General features: G+C 42.6%; 1 protein-coding gene across 1 annotated transcript in view; it reads right to left on the bottom strand.

Annotated features, from left to right (window-relative positions):
* The window catches only part of FNDC1 (fibronectin type III domain containing 1), a 152,121-nt gene that overhangs the window by 62,935 nt on the left and 65,186 nt on the right, over positions 1-24,000 (bottom strand). Inside the window, exons 2-6 of the mRNA XM_054978357.1 lie at positions 18,516-18,722; positions 14,129-14,227; positions 4,818-4,932; positions 3,777-3,964; positions 2,045-2,152 (exon numbers count right to left, since the gene is read on the bottom strand). Of these exons, the coding sequence (XP_054834332.1) occupies positions 2,045-2,152; positions 3,777-3,964; positions 4,818-4,932; positions 14,129-14,227; positions 18,516-18,722 (717 nt within the window). The remainder of the gene's footprint in view (positions 1-2,044; positions 2,153-3,776; positions 3,965-4,817; positions 4,933-14,128; positions 14,228-18,515; positions 18,723-24,000) is intronic.

The raw sequence follows: 24,000 nt of genomic DNA, 5'->3' as shown, positions 1-24,000 counted from the left end.
AGCATTACTTCAGCATTGTAAGAAGCTGCCTCACTACAGCAGCCCTCGCACTGCTAGAGTAAAGTAAGCCTACTACGAGTCTTTTCACACAACATTACATGGAAATGTAAATCTAGATATACAACATTTACATGTAGGACAGTATAATAGCTTCTAGGATTTCTTTTATACTGTTCTATCAGAAGGGAAACATCCTAGTATGATTAAAAATGTTTGTTCTACAAACCCTCAACGCAATATCTTATAATTATTAAAATGCATATTCAAACCTCTCTGTGTGATTGGTTGATTAGTTTGAATTGTTTGAAAACTTGCATGACTGTATATATTAGGGAGACAAGTTCTAGCCTAAGCTTCTTTCTGATATAAAGTAATCTATGCAGGGGGGTTTTCTTCATGGGAAAGCATGCCCAGACCTAGAGTCTGAACTGAGTGTTTCCCACACAGGAACAGATTTGTGTAGTTTCCCTACTGCTGCTGCTGATATAATGCAGTGGCAATGGGGTTTCCATGTGGCAGGCTTCCCCATAATTTTCATGCCTTAGTCCCTCAGCAGCAGTCATCTCCTGAGCTAGGGCTTTTTCAGGTTTCTTTAAACTGGCACTTGAATATTATTATTATTATTATTTTATAACAATCTGTGTATCAAGTTCTCTGAATATCCAGAGCTAGGTTTTTATGGAGCCTATTGTAAGAGACTATAACTAGGTCCTTCCTCCAACTCACCCATCCAAAAAGAATATGGGAATCCCACTTTCCCACAACTGCTCTGTACTAAAAGAATGACTACTTCAGAATTTGACTCTAAGCATCAGTTTCTTCCCTGGCCTTCCTCCTTGGTGATGGTAATGAAAGGAGACTAAATGTCTTGCAGAAGCTGTAGGAGACAGACTTATTTTAAAAAGTGATATCCAGCATCAACATGACTGGAAAATGATATACAGAGAGGTGGAGAAAACTAATATTTGAAAAATAAGAAACTGCCTCTGTACCAAACCTTCAGAAGACTGAGCAGTACATTATGTTAGTGCCCAATAGCAATAAGTATATGAAGCATGCAATCTCCATAATGAGCATTATTTGGACAAAAATAACCTTCTGACAAAGGCAAAGCATCAGTGCATATTCAATTTTGGCATGTCTTTCCATGATTTCAAAGCCAGAAACCAGAGTTACTTAAGGCAACAAACAAAAATGTGTATTTAACTCCAACAAAAATATTATGGAATAAATGAAATTATATGACTTATTTTTTAAAAAAATACTTGATAATAAAATTACAACTACAATACAGATCTGCTCACACCATGGAAAGGGAGGGGAGAATGCCATCAAGCCCATGCATATGAAGAAACAGGGAATGAAGGGTGGGGGTGGATATGGAAGGCATGGGACAGGTATTTCCAGCCCTGGAATTTCCAGCATCCCACTGACATAGAGTCCCACTACTCCTGTTCTACATGCCTCAGGCAGGGAGAATTTCCCTGCCAACCCCCAACAGTTCCACCCTCTCCTTCCCTGTAGATTCTTGCAACCCCTCCCTTTCTGCCTACAGGGTATTTGGAGCATGCCCATCGATCATGGGAACCAAACGTATCAATCCTAAAATGTAGTCTGTGAAGGTGCTACACAAATTCAGATCCCTAATACAAGTCCTCTAGGACAAGCATCTACTAATCTCCACGAAGAGGAAAATGCCTATTTAACCAATTTAGATCTGTGGTGAAGATAATCCCTCAGAAACCAAAAGCATTGCAGCTGAAAGTAGAACTGTACTCTTCCAGCATTTCGGTGTTCCATTAATCACAGAATAAGTTATTTCAGATTGGCTGCAAGCCACCAAATAGCAGAGTACAGTTTTACTTTAAGGTATAGCGGCAGGATTTTAAGGCCTCAAGCAACATCATACACATTGCACTTTAGACAGTGACCCATGTCAGGATTGAAGATACAGATTTCTCATTTTTGTTCAGCAGCAATTTGGTCTAGAGCTTTGAAGAAACTGTAATTTCTTCTACTACATATTAACTGAATTTCTACCTACCTTTTACTCTTCCTTCACTCTCTGAAAGAGCATCCCACGTTGCAGCAACAGAAGTTGCTTTGCCTTTTATTGGCAAAACTTCTAGGTTTTCAGGAGCACTCGTGGGAGCTGTGAAATATAACATGGACCCCACCCCCAAAAGGACAAAATAAGTAATAAGATGGCACAGTAGAATTCAGTAGTTCCAATTGTTTGCATCACACTACTTTGCAGTATAACTATTTCAAATAATGTAACTTGTGTATACAAATACATATTGCTCTATAAGCAATAGGAACCCTTTACAGTGTGGTACCTAGGCCTTGAACTGGATTCCAGGAAACTACGGCCTGTTTTGCTGAACCCAATTTCACAATGTCTCAAAAAAGCAAGAGACAATCCAGATGGCAGCATCAAAAAGAAAGAACCTGAAAAATATAGCTTTTCTGCAAAATGACCAAAGGAACTGAATTCAAGGCAGGTAAACACAACCTGAAGCACTTAATTAAAAGGTATAGAAGCCAGTAGGGTGGGGGGAGACCTTAATTTTTAAAACTGTTAGGGTAAAGGATGCATGCCCAGGCTAGCCTTATATTGTCAGATCTCAGAAGCTACGCAGGGTTGGCCCTGATTAATACTTAGACAGAAGACCACCAAAGAAGGCAAGGGGTGCTATGTAGTGGAAGGCAACAGGAAAGCACCTCTGAATGTCTCATGCCTTGAAAATTTTACAAGGTCACAGCAGTGCAGAAGGGTGTAACTATATTTAAGATTGCACTGTTAGCTGAATATCCATCTTGGGCCACAAACATTACTCTTTTCAGTGGAGGCACTTGCAAGTCATCAAGTGTAGAGTAGGGGTGTGCAATTCGGGATTCCGATTTGCAGAAAAAAACCAATTAGCCCAAATCAGAAAGATCTGGGATTCCCGAATCAGGCTCAGCATTTCCGGCCCCAATTCAAAAATACCCAATCAAAACTTTCCAAGGCGATTCGGATCGCTTTGGAAAGCTTCGGGTTGGAAAGAGGCACTTTCAAATCCGGTACAGCTTGCTTCAGCTGATTGGGGGAGGAGAGGGCTCCTCCCCCACTAGTCAGCTGAAGCCAGCCATGGAGTTTGAATTTATTTATTTTCATTTATACTTCACTCTCCCCACAAATGGGCTCAGGGTGGCTCACAACAACATTAATAAAAATACAATAAATTAATCATAAAACTATAAAATCAATAATAATCTAAATAAATCTAATCTAATCTAAAAATCAATAATTTAAAGTGCCCTGAAAGGGGTGCTTTCAAACCCACAGCTGGCTTCAGCTGATAGGCAGAGGAGGAGGCTCCTCCTCTGCCGGTCAGCTGAAGCCAGCCGCAGGGTTTGAATTTAAAGCACCCTGAAAGGGGCGCTTTCAAACCTCGCAAAGCTTGCTTTGGCTGACCGGTAGAGGAAGAGGCTCCTCCGTCTGACAGCTGAAGCAAGCCAAGCAGGGTTTGAATTTAAAGCATACCTTTCCACGCCGCTTACAAATGGCATAGAAAGGGACACTTTAAATTCAAATCCTGCATGGCTCTTTTTCCCATTTCAGAAATTCTGAAGCAGGAAACCTGAATCTTTTTTTGTTGCACACCCCTAGTGTAGAGTCATTGGATGATGAGATGTTGAGAGATGTATACTAATATATGGAGTAACCCTAAGCCAACATCTGTAGTTAGAAGTCTCTCTCTTTCACATACACACTTTAAAATAATACACACCAGCTTCTGGGGTTCTTTGATAAACAGAGGCGCTCCATTTGCCTTCCTTTTCTCCCTGTGTGATGCGAACTGCAAATTCATACATGGTATCTGGAATCAGTTTATCGACCAACACTCGCTTGTTGGACACTTGCTTGTAATCCCATCTTGCTGATTCACCTTTCTCTCGATAACGGACAGTGTACAGTCTGGGAATACAGAGGGGAAATCATAGTTATTAGATTCAGACACCACACTGGCTTGCTTTATAATGAAACGGTAAGTAAATTCATAGGATTAAGGGAAGGTTTCCTTAGATCCAGAAGGTGACTTAATTTAAACTACATGTCACACCCTGTACATAAAAGCCAAGCTGTATTGGGGCTGACTCACTTTTCATCCTGGCATAGGTGCACTAAGGGCCTGTGGCACCTGCACCAGGTTAAAAGGAGAGTTGTCAGCGGCAAGCCTCTGTGGGGCTGAGGCACCAGCATGGAGGTGCAGCACGGGGGAGCCCCCTGCCTCTGTGGTGGCTGCGGGGCTGCACTGTGCCTCCCCACCGGTGCCGTGGTTCCACAGACGCCTACCTGTGGAGCCAGTGGGGAGGTGCAGTGCAGCCCTGCAGCCGGCTGCAGGGGTGGTGGGCCTTCCAACAACTGCTGTGGGGCCTTGGGAGCTCCATGCTGGGTGTCCGTGCTGTGGCCTCTGAAGGGCTGAGCAGCCGGCTGGGAGGCACAGCACGGAGGAGCCTCCCCCCATGCAGCCTTCCTGCTGCCTCCATGGTGGCTGCAGGCTGGAGGTGGCTGCACCATGGAGGCAGCCTTCCTGCTGCCTCCATGGTGGCTGCAGGCCCTTGGCCCCACTGCTAGAGCCCACTGTATTTATTTTTACAACAGGCACTGTTGCTAGTATATGATATAAACTGCTAATGCTGTTCCACAAAATCTTGCAGAAGACTTCACAAACTGCTATTATAGGTCCAAAGCATCTCTTATGCTTCCATTTGCACAAGTGGAAGAACAAAGATGTTACTTATATAAAAGACAACATAATGCCTAATACCTGGTAGTAGCAATCTTCTGTTTCTCAGAGATGGAATCTGACCAAGTAACAAGCACAGACTGAGAGGACATAACTCGAACAGTGATATCTTTTGCCTCTTCCTGCTCCTCCTCCTCTGAAATGAGACCATAACAGAATGAGAATTATGACAATTTCTGATCTAATGTATTATCACTGATTTCAAATTATATATATTTCTCTACTGAAGCATGTCCTGCTTACATATGACATAGTACTGATAGATCACTCAAGAAAGGGCACTTATCTTAGTTCAACATGCTACTCAATGAAGAGGTCGTGCGCCATTGTTTGTGAGTGGGATAGCCATGGGGTTGCTGTCTGAAGTACCTGTTGACAAGAAGCTGGTTTCAAGAGATTCACTTGAGAAACCAGTACCAGACTTTCTATAGAAGGCATAGGCCTCCAATAGAAGAAAAACAACAAATTTAATCCAGTATTTCGAATGCACCAATGGTTGCTATACCAAAGAGACCCAACTTCCTTGACTAATTTAAATGACTTGAATTGAACTACTGTGATTGATAATAAATTGTACAGTTTTATGTGTTTTTATGTCTGTGTTTATTGATGTTTTGTTGATGTTTGCTGCCTTAAGCCTGTTCGCAGGGAGAGCGGGATGTAAATCTAATAAAATAAAATAAAATCAACCCATGTTCCAGGAGAAAATCCTTTCTACCTGAGTGGAATAAAGATCTCTTTGCCATTCATTGTACCCCAGGGAAGTTTTCCTGATTCTCCTAACCCCAGATGGTCCTCTGGCAATGCCATCTATCACAAAACATCTTCCAAGGCCTTAATCTGAACTTTAGACCAGAACCTAGTTTCAGTGCAATTACATGGCATATGTGCACTGTGCCTTTTTTCTAACTACTGAGTAATGAGGTTCTAGATTAGAGTATAATGTTTTCTAGTGGAGCCAGGGCCGGATCTAGCGCTCCTGGCGCCCGGGGCAACGCTTGCCAGCCCTCGCGCACGTGCATAGCGCGTGCGCTCCTGACGCAGCGTGATGACATCATTTTGATGACGTCATCATGCTGCGCGCCAGAGGCAGCGGGGGGGGGTGAGAAGCTGCGCTTCAGAAGCGAATGGCGCGGTCGGCTTTGCAGCCCCCCATGCTGTCTTTCGCCTGCTCCGTGGGACAGGGGGCGACTGGCTTGCCGCGCACCCTCTGTCCTGCGGAGCAAGCAAAAGGCAGTGCGGGGGGCTGTGAGGCTGCCCACGCCATGCGCCTGCCCCCTCTCCTGCGGGGCAAGTGAGTGGTGTGGGCGGCCGCACTGCCCTTTGCCTACCCTGCAGGACAGGGGGTGCGCTGCAAGCCAGCCGCCCCCTGTCCCGTGGGGCAAGTAAAAGGCAGCGCGGAGCCTGTGAGGCTGCCCGCGCCATGCACCTGCCCCACGGGACAGGGGGCGGCCGGCTGCCCCCTCTCCTGCAGGGCAAGTGAATGGCGTGGGCGGCCGCGCTGCCCTTTTCCTGCCCTGCAGGACAGGGGGTGCGCGGCAAGCCAGCCGCCCCCTGTCCCGTGGGGCAAGTAAAAGGCAGCGCGGAGCCTGTGAGGCTGCCCGCGCCATGCACCTGCCCCACGGGACAGGGGGCGGCCGGCTGCCCCCTCTCCTGCAGGGCAAGTGAATGGCGTGGGCGGCCGCGCTGCCCTTTTCCTGCCCTGCAGGACAGGGGGTGCGCGGCAAGCCAGCCGCCCCATCCCGCGGGGCAAGCAAAAGGCAGCGCGGCTGCCCATGCTGCCGCCTGCACACTCTGGGAGCTGCTTCCGGCGCCCCCTCCCTGGCGGCGCCGGGGGCAGACTACCCCCCTGCCCCCCCCTCTAGATCCGGCCCTGAGTGGAGCCTGACCCCTAGCATTTTCCCTTTTAGACATTCACTACTGGAACAGTTAAATGATAGGAAGCAAAAAGTAGGAATATATGAACAGTTCTCACAATGGAGGAAAGCAGTGGGGTCCCACAAGGATTGTTATCAGGGTTGGTGCTATTTATGTCCTCATAAATTATCTGGAACTGTGGATGAACAGTGTAGTGGCTAAGTTTGCAGATGACACGAAAATATTCAGGATGGTGAAAACCAAAGCCAATTGTGAAAAATTCCAGGACAACTTGGGTGAGTGGGCAACAATGTGGCAAATAAAGTTCAACGTAGGCAAGTGTAAGCTGATGCACACTGGAACAAAAAATCCCAACTTCAAGTATATGCTAATGGAGTCTAAAATTGCTGAGACTGATTCCACATGGTCTAAATACCCTGAATTAAAGTTCAAACTGATTCAAATCGTAAAATGAGTTCTGCATGGAGAAAGGCTGTACAGAAGAGATCTTTCCCCAGCTTTTCTCCCTGTGCACATACTCTGATGTTTTCTTTACAGCAAAGTTGTGGTGGAATTTTAGCAGCACAGAATGTTTACATTGATAGAAGCCCAGGACCAGCCTTTCTCCCCCCCCCTTCCCCTGATCCGCTGAGCTGCAACGTTTTGGCACACCCTTTCCATCCCCTCTCCTCACTGATTCAGATCATTTGTCTTCCATTCATCACTGCAGTTTGCATGCAATTGTCTTCCTGCATTCATTTGCGGCCATCCCCCCCTTAAAAAAACTTAATTTAAAAATATATATATTTTTGTAATTTTCCCAAACATTACAGAACAACAGACATTAAACTATTTACAATACAAAGGAGATAAATTTGTCATAAAAGAAGTAACTTATTATAGAGCCTGAAGGCTAGCATCATCATTATTATACATCGTGTGATTTTAAAGTTAAGCCAACAACGCTGTAAACAAAAGGGTCAGGAGTGCGTAATTGTTTTATACTGCATGTATAACTTATGAAAGGCAGCTATTGCTCAAAAAAGGTCAATTGGTACAGTGAGTTTTCAATTGAGTGGAGACAATCAGAAAGTTTATCCATGATGAAAATGTCCCATAATTTTTTATTCTAAGTTGATAGAGATGGATGCTTCTCGTTTCTAAGAAGATGCTAAAAACATTTTTGCAGCAGAAAGCATAGCAAAGATCAATTTTTTTTCTAACAGTCGGAATCGTGGGATCCTCCCAGAGACATAAGAGGGTCACTTCGGGGCGCTTAGGGACTATATATGCTGTTATCTTTTGGATTTCTACTATAATTAAGTCCCAAAAAGATTGAATTTTGGGACAACTTCACCATGAATGAAGACAGTCTCTGACCAAGCCACAGCGTCTCCAGCAAAATGGGTAAACACCAGGATTAATGTGGTGTAGCTGGAGGGGTGTCATATGCCATCTTTCCATTAATTTGAAAGAGAGGTCTTTAATGTTGATTGTCCATATTGTATTCCACTGAGCATCAGAAAAAGAAATATTGCAGTCCTTATTCCATTTGGCTTGATATTTCAAAGGAAGATGCCCTTCCTTTGAATTTAAAATATCATAAATTCTTGATATCAAGCCCTTTCAATGTAGTTGGGAGTTTTTAAACAGGAGTTCAAAGTTTTTCAAGTTGCGTTTAAGTACATTTGTGACAGACTCAGCTTCAGATGCTGAGATTTCCAGAAGTGAAAGTATGATTGACATGTTCCCCTCCCCCACCCGCCACATGGGGTAGCCTGAAATGGCAGTTGGGGATGGAATGTTGGGGGAAGCTGTCAGTTGGAGTTGGAGAGTAAACAAGAGAGTGAAAGGGAGTTGGAGCCTGGCTTTAGCCCAGAGAGGGTCAGCCAGAGAATCCTCTGTGAGAGAAAATAATGTTTGTGAAACACTTTTAGTCCTAGGACTAAAGTGGGGAAAACCAGCACTAACTCCTACTTAGACTCAAGAGATCTGGGAATTATAGAGGGCCAAGGAAGTGGGTAGAGAGGAATCTCCCCTTCGATGCCAAGAACAGGGTGATAGCTCATAACTATAACGCCTGCCCAGTATCTAGGAAGAATTTGTCTCAGTGGAGCACCCTTAAGGTCTGGAGAGGAGGGAAAGTTGTGCTGTGTTTGTGTTTGAGTATATAAAGTGTAACATCTGTGAAGCAGTGTCAACCTCTGAAAGAAGCCAGCAACCTAGTGTTAAACCAAGTTTTTTGTGCTTCGCACAAGTGAAGTTCCTGTACAAAAACCTTTCTGTTTCTTCAGTTCAAACACCTGCCTACCTGCCTTTTGACTTTAAATAAGCCTTCTGTTACCTTTTGAACCTCCCCAAGCCTTGTGTGCCAGTTTCTGCTAAAGGGAAGCGCAAACCCCTTATCTGTTCCCTATTAAGATGTGGCTGGGTAACCATTTTTAATAATCCTTAAGGGTGGGACAAAAAGGAAAGTTGAAACTTATCATTAACCACAATATCAGAGGCTTCCCAGCCCAGTGTACATCTTCACAGGCTTAAAGAGGAGAAGTTTTACATTCAGGGTAGGGGAAGGTCAGCCTAAGCCTGAGTTGGATGTGGGTTTGTGGCAACATTCTTAAGCTGAGGGCTCTCAAACAAATAAAAAAAAACTTAATTTAAAAAGTTGCACCACTGGACCATAACAATACATTTCTAAAAGAAATGTAATGCACTGCCCACCAATCGATTGTTCGATTCCTTATAGCAGGCTGTCCTGGTAAAGAAAAGCAGAGACACTGTTCCTTCTTGGGGCCTTCTGAAGAAGGGAACATCTCCTCAAGAAGACCCATCTAAGATACATGGAGCATAAATACATGGAAGTCTTCATGGTAGTAAGGATGACCTGTAACACAGCTGTAACAGCCAGGTTTGAAACCTTCAAGATGTCCCTCACACAACTAGAAAAACAGAGATCAGTAACCACACCATCAGTAAGAGAATGAATGCAGGAAAACTCACAATTTATTTGTCTAGGTTTTCCTCCAGAACTCCTCAGCCACCCTAATCCAGTGGCAGGAAAGACAATGTCCAGTCATGAATAGACATGGGCACGACCAGCATTACGAACGGAAAAAACCCACGAACAGCCCATTCGTCTGTTTGTAAACAAGCCGTTCGTGAGGCTCCATTTTAAACAAACAAGTGGTCGTTGCAAGCCTCGTCCGTTGCCTTCGTCAACCGTTCGTCAAGTCATACAGTCTGGGGTCTTTCAATCAATTCCCCTGGCAACGGCAGGGACTGAACTCTGTCTGAACTCCTTCTGGCTTTACTTCTGGCTTTAACCCTTCAAAGTACTTTCAGTAGAGAATGACCCATGGATCATGCCTTTCCCAGGGTGCAATCTTTCTGAAACTTGGGGGGGTCTTTGGAGGACAGTGAGGACTATGTCCCCTGCAAATGTGGTGGGTATTGGACATTGGGAAGGTCAGTTTGTAACCCCTCAAAGTAGCTGCCTTCCAACAGGCAGTTCCGTTTTTGCCACTATGAAGAGAAAATGACAGCAAAGGGGGGGCACATGAATCATGCCTTTTCTGGGATGCAATCTCTCTGAAACTTGGGGGGGGGTCTTCAGAGGACAGTGAGGACTATGTCCCCTGCAAATTTGGTAGGTATTGGACATTGGGAAGGTCAGTTTGTGGGGTGTTTAAAGGGCCCTGCCCCTTGCACGTGGCAGGAAAGGGCCTTTTAAACTATCAGCTGGCAGGCAGCAGGAGGGAATTCCCTTAAACGGATCTTTAAGGGGCCACAAACAATGAACAACTGTTCAATGTTCGTTGTTCGTGGATGGCAACAAACAACAAACAGCTTGTTCGGGGGTATTTTCCGTTCGTGCCCATGTCTAGTCATGAAGCTGAAGGGGTAGGTAAAGGGGACAGAGGAAAGGGCCACTGCAATGTTAATATGTTGCAACACATGCACAATCACAGTCACTGACACTACTTATGACACAGAAATTCTCCCATTTACTCCAAAACAGTACAGGGATTTCAACCATAGTGCAGAAAGCAAAGTCTGACACACATTCAAACTGAACGATGTGTGCGAAATGCTGGAAAGCCAAATTGAATTGAATACATAGAAACATCACAGTAAGCATGCAAAATTGGCTTGAGAGGGAAAGAGGGTCGTAGTGGACACCTCAACGAAAGCATCAACTCAGTGTGCTGCAGCAGTGATAAGGGCAAACTCTATGTCGGGGATTCTTAGGAAAGGGATTGAAAATAAAATGGCCAATATTATAATATCCCTTTATAGACCTACGATACAGCCTCATTTGGAATACTGTGGACCGTTCTCGTCACCAAATCTCCAAAAGGGCATTTCAGAACTTGAAAAAGTATCAAAGAAGCCTATAAAGATGGGTGTTGGTACACCTTTCCTAGGAGGAAAGGCTGAAGACCATGGTATTGACCATCTACCCCCCATATATGAGTGACCACGCATGATCAAGCCGCACCTCCACCTGTGTCAGATGTTATATGGTTTTTATACGGTGAGCAGGTGTTTTATTAGAAAGCTGTGTTAATTTATTGTGATTTTATCTTGTATATTTTATCTTCTGTTGTAACCTGCCCTGAGCCCGCTTGCAGGGAGGGTGGGATATGAACATGAACAATAGTAATAACAATAACAATAATAATAGTCTGGGACTTATCATTTAGAAAAGAGACAATTAAGGGGAGACATGGCAGCGGTTTATAAAATTATGCACAGGGTAGAGAGGTGACCAGAGAGAACTTTTTCTCCCCCTCCCATAAGACTATAACTTAAAGGCATTCAATGAAGTTGATGGGCAACAGATTTGGGACAAACAAAAGGAATTGTTTATACAATGAGTGATTAAGATGTGCCAGAGGATGTAACGATGGCCACAGGCATACACAGCTTTAAAAGGGGATTAGATAGTGGCTACTAGCCATAATGATTAAAGAAAACCTCTAGATTCAGGGACAGTGAACTTCTGAATACTAGAGACAGGAGACAACTTCAGTGGAAGGCCTTAGCCTCCATGTCCTGTTGTTGGCCCTCTATAGCAACTGGTTGGCCTCTGTGTGAGACAGAATGCTGGAATGGGTGGACCACTAACCTGATCCAGCAGGGCTGTTCTTATGGAACTCTGCTCTAGTTCCTCAGGAAAACATTTCTTCAGTACTTATGCCACCCTCAGAAATCCCTGCCATACTTCCCAGTACCTGGAGCTATGAACTCAAGCCAGCATGAAATATCCCCCCCTCCCCCGCCAAAAATAGTATTAACACAAATCCATGGGTGAGAACCAACCAAAACCCTTGTGACCGTGTCTGTTCTCAAGTATCTAGGATTTAAAATTTGTCCAGTGATAAATCAGACCACATAGTTTAAGAATATATCATATGGAGATAAGGTTATTCCATTAAGCCATGCTATCTACTGGTAGCCAAAATGAGTTTTCATGTTTATGCTGGGTGGCATCCTCTTCAATCAGGGCAAACTCTAAAGTCTTCCTATAAAGACCTACATGAACTGACAGAATAGCACAGCCATCCTGAGGTTAAAACTTAGAAAACGGCCTCCAACTTCATCTTCTACCTACTGCTCTTCTTACTGAAACTAAAGATGGAAGCTACAGCTTCATTTACCATTGTTTGTTCCATTTTCAGTGCTAACTAGTTACAGCTGGGTTTCATGTGCTGTTTATTTGGAAATTAAGCTTTTTTCCCACTCTCTCAGCTTAGGTATGAAGCAATAATGTGCAAGGAATCATAGCAACATATATAATATGCAATGCTTTCAATGAAGAACCAACCATAGACTTTCCTGTTCTTTTTTCTATGATACTAAAAAACCTGTCAGACAAATATTGGTAATCCTGCTTCCCTCAAAATTCTTAAGATGTTTTATCAGAGAAGGAATCTCCATAGTTGTTTTGGATCTTGTGTCTGGTAAAATCCAGCAGCAATTAGGGGTGGTGGTGGTAATGTACAACCCCCCCCCCCATTGTTAAACTTATCGAAACTCTCTTGACCTCTTGAAATTCCTTAGATGTTTTGACTGTGGCAGAGCATCCAACTTTGCTTCAGGCACAATTCTCCTGGCAATGCTTTCTTTATGCTTCCCACCCACATTCCAAAGGCTTAGAGACGATAGCAATACTACACAGAAATAGAATAGAGAGGACAAGAATTCAACCAGGATGGTGTACTGTAGCAATTCCTTCATATAGATGATATGTGTGGATGCTTTCCTGTATCATTCACTCTGTCATCTTTCAATGAGCAGCAGGAGTTCTTGCCTCCCTTGTTAAGTCAGGGGAGCCTATGGAAAATCTACATAGATTTCAAGTAGCCACGTCATATTTAAAAATTAGTTGAATTGCATTAAATATAACATTGGTGTTGATAATGTTCCCTGCAAGCGTACTGATTAAGGTATTAACGTCACAGATAACTAGCAATGACTTTCATAATTATATATGCCATTTCAAAGTTTCTGGTCTCCGTAGGTACTTGGATCCATGCTGGCACCTACCAGGCCACAACACTAATAGGGAATTAAAGTCTTTTCCATTAGAATGTAGATGCAGCTCTCTCACCATCAGTGTTATGGAGCAGGATCAGGAATATAGCAACCTATTATCCAGATGTGCTCCAAGAAGAAAAAGTGTGATCATGAAGATGCTGCACTAACATATAACACTGAGGTAAAAACAAAACAAAAAACATCAGGGAAATAAGAGCATGCATGGAAATGACAGAACATTTATTTATCAAATTTGTTTGCCACCTCTCAGCACAGAAGAAAACTCCCCTCTCATTATCAGATACAGGAGGTATTACAAATACACTGAAGCAGTACTTGGAGGTAGGATAGGAACTGTGCCACCATTCTGTTATTCTCCGAAGTTATAAATACCTGATCTCCACATGGACAAGTATGCGTGCGACTGGGAAGATAGAGTCCTTAAAACACATACAGTATTTTAGCAACTGTGGCTCACAACCCAATAAGACAGGCAAACTTTATCATTGCCACACATGGTTTCCAGGTCACCTGGGGTCCAAACCAGGGGATAGAGTGTGTCTTGGCGAGGGTGTGCTCAGGGGGGTGGTACTTACTGTGCATGTGCAAAGCGTGCACACTCCAAAGGCATCATTGTTGCACCAGGAATGACCTCATTCCCAGAGCGACAATGAAGGGGAGGCCCCTCTGCAGGCGTATTTTCCTTAAAATTGAACTGAAGCAGAGAATATTTGAAGCTCTGTGTGAGTGGAAATAAAAAGAATGTTGTTGTGACTAGAGCCTTCCTGAGATACAAGTTTAAGGTAATGTAAGGAGAAACTGAATTGAGGGTCCAAAGACAAAGGTTTAAAAATTAAAAAACCAAGCAAATTGTTACATGTATCATTAAACATCATTAGGCATTCTATTTTTATGCTCTGACTTCAAGAATATACCTGCAACTTTTCTCTTGGTTAAAGCGGCCCGATATGCAGGTTGACTCTGTGCCTGGGAAGTCCTTGACTGCAGTGAAACCATATATACTGATTCAGATGCTGCATACAATAAGAGAAATACATACTTCTAATATCATTATTACTGCAATAGTTTAAAAGATGTCTGTTTTCAGGCAGAATTCTTGATTGATATGGAGGAGCATTTATTTTACTGAAATGTAGTTTGTTACCACTGACTAATGTTAAGATTAATATGAAGCATCATGTGCAAGTACTGTATTCATAATGCGGGTCTAGATTCAGATTCTATTATTCATATCCTGATACCAGTATCTGTAATTCAAATTTAGAATGCAATCATGTGCAAGATTTTTAATTATATGTATGTGCTGCAATGCCTGCAATTCAGTTGCATTATATCAACAGCTGGTTTTCAACATCTCAAAATAGGATTTACTCACCCAAAGACAATTTTTAAAAGTTAATTTAAAAAAAAACCCTGACCATCTCTCCCTCGTCAAACTAATTGTAAATTTGTTTGCCCTTTCCCCCAGAAATAGGAAAATGCATAGTAGCTGGGGGTTTTCTGAGTATATGAAGCTGTAACATATTGCAGCAGATCAATGGTACATCTAGCCTAGAAGGTCTGCTCTGCCTGGTACCAGTTCTCAAGCAGAGAAAAAGGTATCTCCCAACCCTGCTATCAGAGGGTGAATTCACATGATACAAAGATCTTGTCGCCACAATGAGAATTTTATTTCACATGTGTGCCAAAAGCTCTGTGCATCCTAGGCATGCAGGAGCTGAATCCAACTGCGGTATGCAGAAAAAAGGGATTTCGGCCTTACCCTGCACCATTTTTGCAAATTCAACAGGCCTCAGGGAACTGCTATTTTCTCTGCGTTTTCCAATGGAGGTAACAGCAGATTCCCAGGGCCATTTCAGTTCATGAAAATGGCACAGGGGGTGGGGGTAGGCTGAAGCTCATTCTTTCTCCATGTGCGAGAGAGTTGCCATACTGGGAGCACTATGGCAGAAAGCTTCCCATCAGTAACCTGTATTGTCCAGTACTGCTCCAAGTGGCAACAGGAGAAATTTTTTTAAAAACGTTGTTGACACATGCACTAGTATGTCATTTCCAGGAAAAACTCAAAAGCGATGGCATACGGCTCAAGGAATCGACAGAACTTCTATGGTAAAACCAGTATTTCCAGAGATTCCTAGAGCTATCAGCTATCATTTCTGTTTTTTTTTTCCAGAAGTGATGTCATGGGGCATGCATTGGTATGTGCTCCCCATAGGGTTGCCAGGTTCCCCAGAGCCCAAGCCATGGGACCGGGGGGGGGGGGGAGATACGCACATTTGGAGGACTTATCTCGCAAGTACATTCTGGAGCACTTCCTTGTCACTCTGGGAATGACATCATTCCTAGTGCGACAAGGAAGTAAAGGCTCAGGGCTGATTTGATAAAGACTAGGGGCCAATTTTTATCAAATCAGCTGCACGCAGAGGCCTTCTTCTTTTCTTGTCATGCCGGGAATGACATCATTCCTGGAGTGGAAAGGAAGTGCTTTGGACACCTTGGGAGTTCCTGGGCCCATTCCTCATGTCCTTCCCCCCACCATCCAGGTAAGAGGTGGCAAATGGGATCCCTAGCCCCCCATGTCCCCATTCCTCCTGCTCCTACAAGCTGCCAGGCATATGTTCGTGGGAGGCACAGAACTCCCAGCACATGTGTGATACAAACTCTTCATGACAGCCACAAGGAGTTTGCATTGTGAGCCAGCACTACAATTCATTTAGCAGGAGATGAAAGGGCCACATGTCCTCTGCCAATCCAATATGGTAATGCAAATTTGTATAAAGAAAGCCTGCATGTGAACACTAGTTTCAACTGTATTAAGTCATTTTTACTGTGTAATAATTTGGCCCTTATACACTTGGATGTATTTCCCAGCCAGTATTTTGTGTGATATTCAGCAAATTGCTAATTCTCAGTTTAATTTTTCTCTTATTTTGGACTGAGTTTTTCATTACTCAAACACTAGATGTTCAAATGCTACAGTTTGAAACAGTTAGATTTATCCAGTGGAATAATTACATTCTTATCCAACAATGTTATCATAAATAGTTACACCCTTCTAAATCCATTGAAGTTCATTGAGTTTAGAAGAGTATAACTCTGTTTATGATTGTATTGCAAAGTATTTAAATAACAGATCAGCAGAAGAGAAGATGGTTGTTGTGGGTTTTCCGGGCTGTATTGCCGTGGTCTTGGCATTGTAGTTCCTGACTTTTCGCCAGCAGCTGTGGCTGGCATCTTCAGAGGTGTAGCACCAAAAGACAGAGATCTCTCAGTGTCACAGACTGTGACACTGAGAGATCTCTGTCTTTTGGTGCTACACCTCTGAAGATGCCAGCCACAGCTGCTGGCGAAACGTCAGGAACTACAATGCCAAGACCACGGCAATACAGCCCGGAAAACCCACAACAACCATCATTCTCCGGCCGTAAAAGCCTTCGACAATAAACAGAAAAGATGTTTCACAGCACACCAAATACAATATTAATAAAACTGTCATACAATTAGAGAAGAAATCAACAATCACGAATCAACAGCAACTTAATATTAAATAACAGTAAAAAACCAGAAAATCTTAATTTGACTTGGTTGGATTACCCCAAGTGGTTTTTGACGGTGAGTTAAATTTTCTTGTATGGAAACTGAGGACAACATTCTGTATAGTTTAGACTGGAAACAATATTTGCATTAGAATCAACCTGTGCTGCAAGGACAATCTGCAAGTAGAGATGGGCACGAACTGAAATACGAACCAAAATTCATCACGAATCTGGCTGGTTTGTGGTTCGCGAACCAGCAGTTCATCAGAGCCCATTTCGGATGAACCAGGATGAACTTTAGGTTGGTTCGTTTGGTTCATTTTTAGTAAGTCCTGCAGACAGCCTGGCACCGATCCATCAGTTTCCTAGGCAACCAGAGATGAGCTTTTTGCAGTAGAGGTGTGCACCTTTTCAGCTGATCGGAGGGAGATCCCCCATGAGCTGAAAAAAGCATAGGCGTTTGAAAGGAGCAACAGTTCTCTTGTGTGCAAGAAAAGTGTTGCTGCTTTCATATTCCAGCTGGAACTTTTAAAGCGTTTCAGTATCAGTTCTGCTTCCCATGTTTGCACAAGTTTGCTTAGTTCCTGCTGGCTTTAAAAGCCAGGAAAAGGCTAAATGGCTGGTTTTCCCTTCCTCTTTTGGGGGATGCACACATTCTCTCTTTTTTTCCCTGAAGGCAAGGAAGTGTGGCAATGTTGTAACATTGTAGCATTGCAACGTTGTAACATTACTGCACTTTCCTCCTGGCTTTAAAAGCCAGGAAAGGATTAAATAGCTGCTTTTCCCTTCCTCCAAGGCATGTTTCAGGCTTTGCAAAGAGAAAAAAAAAGCGTTTTGCACAGCCCTTTGGCACCTGCCACTTTGTTTCCAAAGGGCTGCGCAAAATGCTTGGGGTTTTTCTCTTTGCAAAGCCTGAAACATGCCTTGGAGGAAGGGAAAAGCAGCTATTTAATCCTTTCCTGGCTTTTAAAGCCAGGAGGAAAGTGCAGTAATGTTACAACATTGCAATGCTACGTTACAACGTTGCTACACTTCCTTGCCTTTGGGGGGGGAAAGTGTGTGTGTGTGTGTGTGTGTGTGTGTGTATACTCCAAAGGAGGAAGGGAAAACCAGCCATTTAGCCCTTTCCTGGCTTTTAAAGCCAGCAGGGAATAAGCAAACTTCTGCAAAAATGGGAAGCAGAACAGCCGGCAGCTTTTTTCAGCTGATGGGGATTCCCCTCCCATCAGCTGAAAAGCAGCTGGTGTTTAAAAAGGGGAAACCGGAAGGTCACACCCCTATTTTGCAGACCTTCTGCTGCTCTGGAAGTGACATTTTCACGAACCACACAAACCGGTTCAGGAACCGGGGCAAGTTCGTGGTTTGTGAAACTGTATGAACCTGGAACCTCCCAGTTCGTTTTTTTTCCGGTTTGTGCCCAAGTCTATCTGCAAATGGATTTTGCCAGTAGTATTTACTACCTTTCCAAAAGATAGAAAACTGCAGGGGGTGGGGAGTGAGGGACTTAAGGTTTTCAAGGCAGGCCCAGGATGGGGATGTTCATCACTACTGCTCATCACCAATACCTATAACTGCTTTCTTGGCAGCATTTTAAGAGCTCACTATATGCATTTTATGTGCTTTCATTTCATTCAGTAAACTGTTTTAATGGTTGAAACAAATTACCAGGGAGAAGGAATGCAGACAACTCCTCATTCCAAAATAACATAGCGTCAGTGTGCATGAAATAAAAGGGATCACTTAATTATCATAAAAAATTACTTACCTAGCTTTTTCATCTCATCATTTCGTTCTTCTTTTGGCAGTGATATATAACTCATTTTTCTGTTGCTTTCTCCATATCCTGAGCGATAACTTGGATATCTATGTGGACTTCTTAGACCTGAAGAATGGGGTAGCCTCCACCGTACAGATGACCTGTGAGGTGATGACTGGGTATGTACTCTCAATGATCTGTTTGGCACTTTCTTCTCTTAAAAAAATGTAAAACACACATAAACACAAAATAAAGAGTCACTTTTTAAGCTTTCTTCATGTGGCAGGGTTCATTAAATATTTAACAGCGGAAACAAATTTTTGAAGTTATGCACTCATTAACTGAGCAGCAAAAGATATGACAAGAAACTGGTTCTGAGATGACAACAGAGGAATTATAGCAGGGGAAAAGAAAGACACACATTCACAATCTCTGAAACATAATTTCATCATTAGAATGGAACAGTGACCTGGAGCCCTTTTACTCTGCAACAGTCAAAAGGAGGTTGCAGGCCTGAGGAAGACTAGTTTTGTGAGGGAAATGCACTTCCTACGTAGCAGAGGTGCTCTCTTCTTGTCATGCTGAAGATTCAAAATAAATTCTAGGTCTGAAACCTGCAAATCTTTACTCCAATTAAGCCCCTTACCAGAAGATTTCTTCAATTAAAATAATGAACAAGCAAATAATGATAAATAATTAAAATAAGGAACAACTAAATACAAATCTAAGGATTGGATTAGTGGAAATCATATTACTTCTGGCTGACAGTGAATAGACTTCCACTCTAGTCTGTTCTACCCCTTGCTACTAGTCCTATATTTAAGATAAGCTCAACACGAAGACATATTTCTTCATACATAATTTCATTATTTAAAAAAAATTAAGTCTAATAAAAATATAAATTAAAAAGAGGTTTTAGAGACCTGGCAGGTATTTTTTCCCCAAACACTTTCAAATGGTATAGTCACAGTGTAAAATGTTCAGAGTGACAACAAACAATGTTGATTCCAGCCAGAAATTCTGGATGATATGCTTCCTTCCTGTTCTTTCCCATTCACAACTTTATAAACAAAAAAATTACAATCTAACAAGTGGAAGGACACCGTACCTCACTTGATTTATTCTCCCTACATGCTCTTTTTTATACAAAAAAAAAAGCCAATGAAAATTTCCACATCCCAGCAGTTCAAATCCTGCAAGCTAAATATGCATTTTTGTTGTATTTATACACCCCAGAATTATTCACATCTATAGTCAAAATATCTACCAACGTTTCTGTGCTGCACATTTACTAACAATATTGGGGGGATCCCAGTCCTACCACTCCACTCAGCAAAGTTTATTTATAACCTACCTTTCCTTTTGGCTCAAGTTTGAACTTTCTTCCAGTCTTTCTCCAACTTAAGTGGTTCTTCTGCTGGAGGAAGAACCACTTAAGTTGGAGCAAGGCTACTTGGAAGATGGTTGGGATCCACCCCATTGTTATTTTTACACAGTTTCTCTTTTTCACAGTATTAATTTATTTTAGGTCTATCCCCCAATTAAGAGAAGCGACAAAACTAAGAGCTTTGTTACATAATTCACTAGCAGATATAGAAGATTCAGCACTCATTAAGTATGATGTGGAGTTGCCAACTCCTGGAGATATGGAGGTGGGTCCTGGAGAGTGGAGGGACTTCTGCAAGATATAATACCAAAGAGTCCACCCTCCAAAAGAGTCACTTTCTCCAGGAGAATTGACCTCTGTTGCCGGGAGATCAGGTGTTCTTCCCAGAGATCTCCAGGCCCCACCCGGAGGATAACAACCCTAGTATGATGACTGCTGGCATATGCACCTCAAGGTGTACGCATAATCATTCCTTTGTTCTCTTGAACTTTATTGGGTGAAAACTCCAGCGATACCAGTTCTTGGGCATTAGGCATGCCAGCTGCTACTAGGAGGCTGATGAGCCCAGAGCAGAATTGGGAAACATAGCAAAAGGTAAAAGAATACACCATAACTATATTTACAGATCAAGGCTGTCAAGCAGCATCTATCAAATAAAGTTAAAATCAAGTTAAAGTTAAAACAGGTATTCATGTACTTAAGTTTTCTATTACTCGGGAAGAGAAACTTAAATGTTTGGAGCAAATTGGAGTGCTTGTGAAAGAAGATAAACCAACAGAATGAGAAGCAACAATCACATGATACCTTTTTATTAGAACCAATCAAACTATCATAAAACAATGTGCAACCTTTGTAACTAAAAGTCTTATAATGGAACACAGTGTGTATTACAGAGTTAAAAGATTGTATATTGGTGCCAAACAGGTTTCAGGATGCACCAACGGCGAGTGAGAAATAGAAGTATAAAAAAATACCACCCATTGAGAACATAAAATCCAAGAGTTAATTAGATGTCTGCTGTCTAAGATCAGTCAGATCAGGCAGAGAGAAAAAGGGAAATGTGTTAGTCTTTATAAACACAGGTCCACCAAGAAAGAAGGTGACACAATCTGTTAGCACTATGAGAAAGGCATAGAAACCTAAAATTAAGTCCAAATAAGATGCAGACTGAGAATAAGATCATATCCAGACACAATGGCAGCCATAAAGCAATTACAAACACAGATTCCAAATAAGAGCAGAAAACTTTCTTTTATCATTTTATTACTTGGTTAAATTTCCTTAAGTGTTAGCCTATGGTAGAGTACTAACATACTCCTAAAGGGCACTGAATGGGCCATTAGTGTCTGTAAAATAATAAGAACTCCCGGAGGGGTGCTTCAGTGTTTTAATACAGAAAAGGAAGAGTGATTTATCCTCTTAGACGGACCGTCAGAACTGGAGGATTACTACAAGAACAAAAACCTGCTCCACACGGCTTTTTTGAAGTGCAGAATGCTTGGCCCTGGCGCTGCCTTTCGCCCTTCCCTTTATCCCCCTGCATCCTAATTGGATGAACAGCAACTATTCAAATTTTTCCTGATTTTTTAAAAAAATTAAATGACAATGTTACAATATGGGTGCCATTAAGAGTAAAAAAAACCCTTTATACGTTTCTTCAGCCAACCGACTAAGGAAACTGACGAGTCCTCAAAGCCCGCAGCAGAGTTGGGACATTTAAAAACAAACACCACTTCAATTTAACTCCCTCAAAGCATAGAATTAAAGAACTGAAACAGTATGGGGCCAGAACAGATTAATAAAGTGGATCCAAATTCATGAGGTAAATATACAGAAAGCCCAATGTAAAGTTCACCATGCAGAAGAGGCTCAAGTTTAACACACAGCATCTCCCACAAAATAGTTAATCATTTGAAAAATATGTTTGCAGTTGCGGTAGTTGTTCCATCATTGCTTTCCGTTGGCTAATATTCTACTCTTGGGCAAGCTGGATGGTGGCTACACAAGTTTCAGGTGGTGTTGGAGGAGACATTATCTATACGCATTTCAATCTGGATTCAGGCCCGGCTTTGGGACAGAAACAACCTTGGTCATCCTGACTCATGACCTTTGCTGGGAGAGTTACAGAGGAATACATAAAAGGAGGATGAGGCTAGTAAACATAAATTCAACCCAGACAAGACTGAGGTGCTTGTCAATGGAGAGGCTGCTCAGGGACTGTAGAGCCAGCCTGTTCTGGAGAGGGCTGCACTCCCACCGAAGGTTCACAGCTTAAGGGAGGATGTTGTTGGATTCTGGCCTAGGGTTGGATTGGAAGGTTAGGTCTCCTCTGGGGCACACAGTGCCTTTTAGCAGCTCCAGCTGGTTTGTGAGCTACAGCCATTCCTCAAAAAGTGTGAGCTGGCTATAGTGATCTAGGCTCTGATCACATCCCAGTTACATTACTGTAATGCACTCTACATGGAGCTGCCTTTGAAAATGGTTCAAAAATTAATTGGTCCAAAATGTAGTTGCCAAGCTATTGTAAGAGGCCGGTTACTGAGACTGTATCACCCCTGTGTTGAAATATCTGCACTGCTCACCCATCTGTTTCTGGGCACAATCCAAAGATCTCGTTCTTACCTTTAAGTCCCTATAAGGCTTGGGAAGAATGGAATCCCCTCTGTGGTATACAATGAAACACAATCCCAAATATGAAAACAGATTGTTTCAAATGGTGCAAAAGGTGTAGAAAGCGTAAACGTGATAAAGTGCTACTAGTACAATTAATCTACTTCATAAATATCAAATTTCACAGGCAATAAATAGATGCTAAATAAATAACATGAATTATGATGGCCAAGATACAAAATATAGAAATATATACACACTATAACCACACTCCAGCTACAGTCTCGGTTGGTTAAGATAACATGAAGTTTACAACAAAATAACTGTTTTTTTCTCTCTCTCATATGACAGGATAGGAATATTCTCCGGTTGAAAGCGTCTTCTTGGATCTGAGGTAAGATGTAAGTCTTTGGGTATTATGGCATAAACAGCTCTTGTTTCTTGTTTTTTAGATCACCCCAGGTCCTGGAGAAGCTATGATAAACCAACCTGGCCCCAACAGGCTGCTAGCGGAAAGCCTGTTTTGCTGCGGTTCCTCGGGGGTTCCTTTGGCTACAGTCTACATTCACAAACAATAACAGTGTATTATCATGGATGTCATTCTTCTTTGAAAGGTCCTCCCCCTTGAAGGGTTGTCTAGTGCCCACTTTATTTTCTTTTAGGCACCAGTCCAAAACACATCTTTTTTTACTCAGACTTTTAATTAAGGGTTTTCTCTTAGCGGATTTTTAATAGTTTGCTCTGTTTTATGAATAGTTTCTATGCTGCGTATGTCCAGTGGCTTGTTTGTAATACTGTGACATGGTTTTTAACTGGAAGTCACCTTGAGTAGGACTCTGAAGCAGCAGAACAGAAATGTCCTAAATAAATAAATAATATTGTTTAACCAGAAGTGGGCACAGACTTGCTGCTGAGAGTTCGGAAGCATAATACATACTACATCTACTACATTCTCAGCAACTTAATGTAGCTCATAAAACTGATAAGATATTTACACAAGTTCAATGCCTCAATAAAATTAAATGAGTTACATGAGGGGCTGCTGCTTAACAGCACTCTTTCAGGGGGGAACTGGATGTCATCAATATGCAGATGATACCCAGATCTATATCTCATTGTCCAAATCCCCTGCTAATGCAGCAAAGTCCTAAGTTGCTGCTTGGCAGCTGTGATCAAACAGATAAAAGCAAACAAACTGAAACTGAATCCACATGGGCACGAACCGCATTACAAACTTCAAAAACCCACGAAATTGGCGATCGCGCAATCGCGATCCAGCGGTTCATGATAGTCCACGGTAAACGAACTAGCTTTCAGAAGAAGCCTGGTTCAGTGTGTATTGTCGAAGGCTTTCACGGCCGGAGAACGATGGTTGTTGTGGGTTTTCCGGGCTGTATTGCCGTGGTCTTGGCATTGTAGTTCCTGACGTTTCACCAGCAGCTGTGGCTGGCATCTTCAGAGGTGTAGCACCAAAAGACAGAGATCTCTCAGTGTCAC

This window comes from Eublepharis macularius, chromosome 1 (assembly GCF_028583425.1).
Source record: "Eublepharis macularius isolate TG4126 chromosome 1, MPM_Emac_v1.0, whole genome shotgun sequence".
NCBI classification, from domain to species: Eukaryota; Metazoa; Chordata; class Lepidosauria; order Squamata; family Eublepharidae; genus Eublepharis; species Eublepharis macularius.
This window is presented reverse-complemented; position numbering and strand designations above follow the sequence as displayed.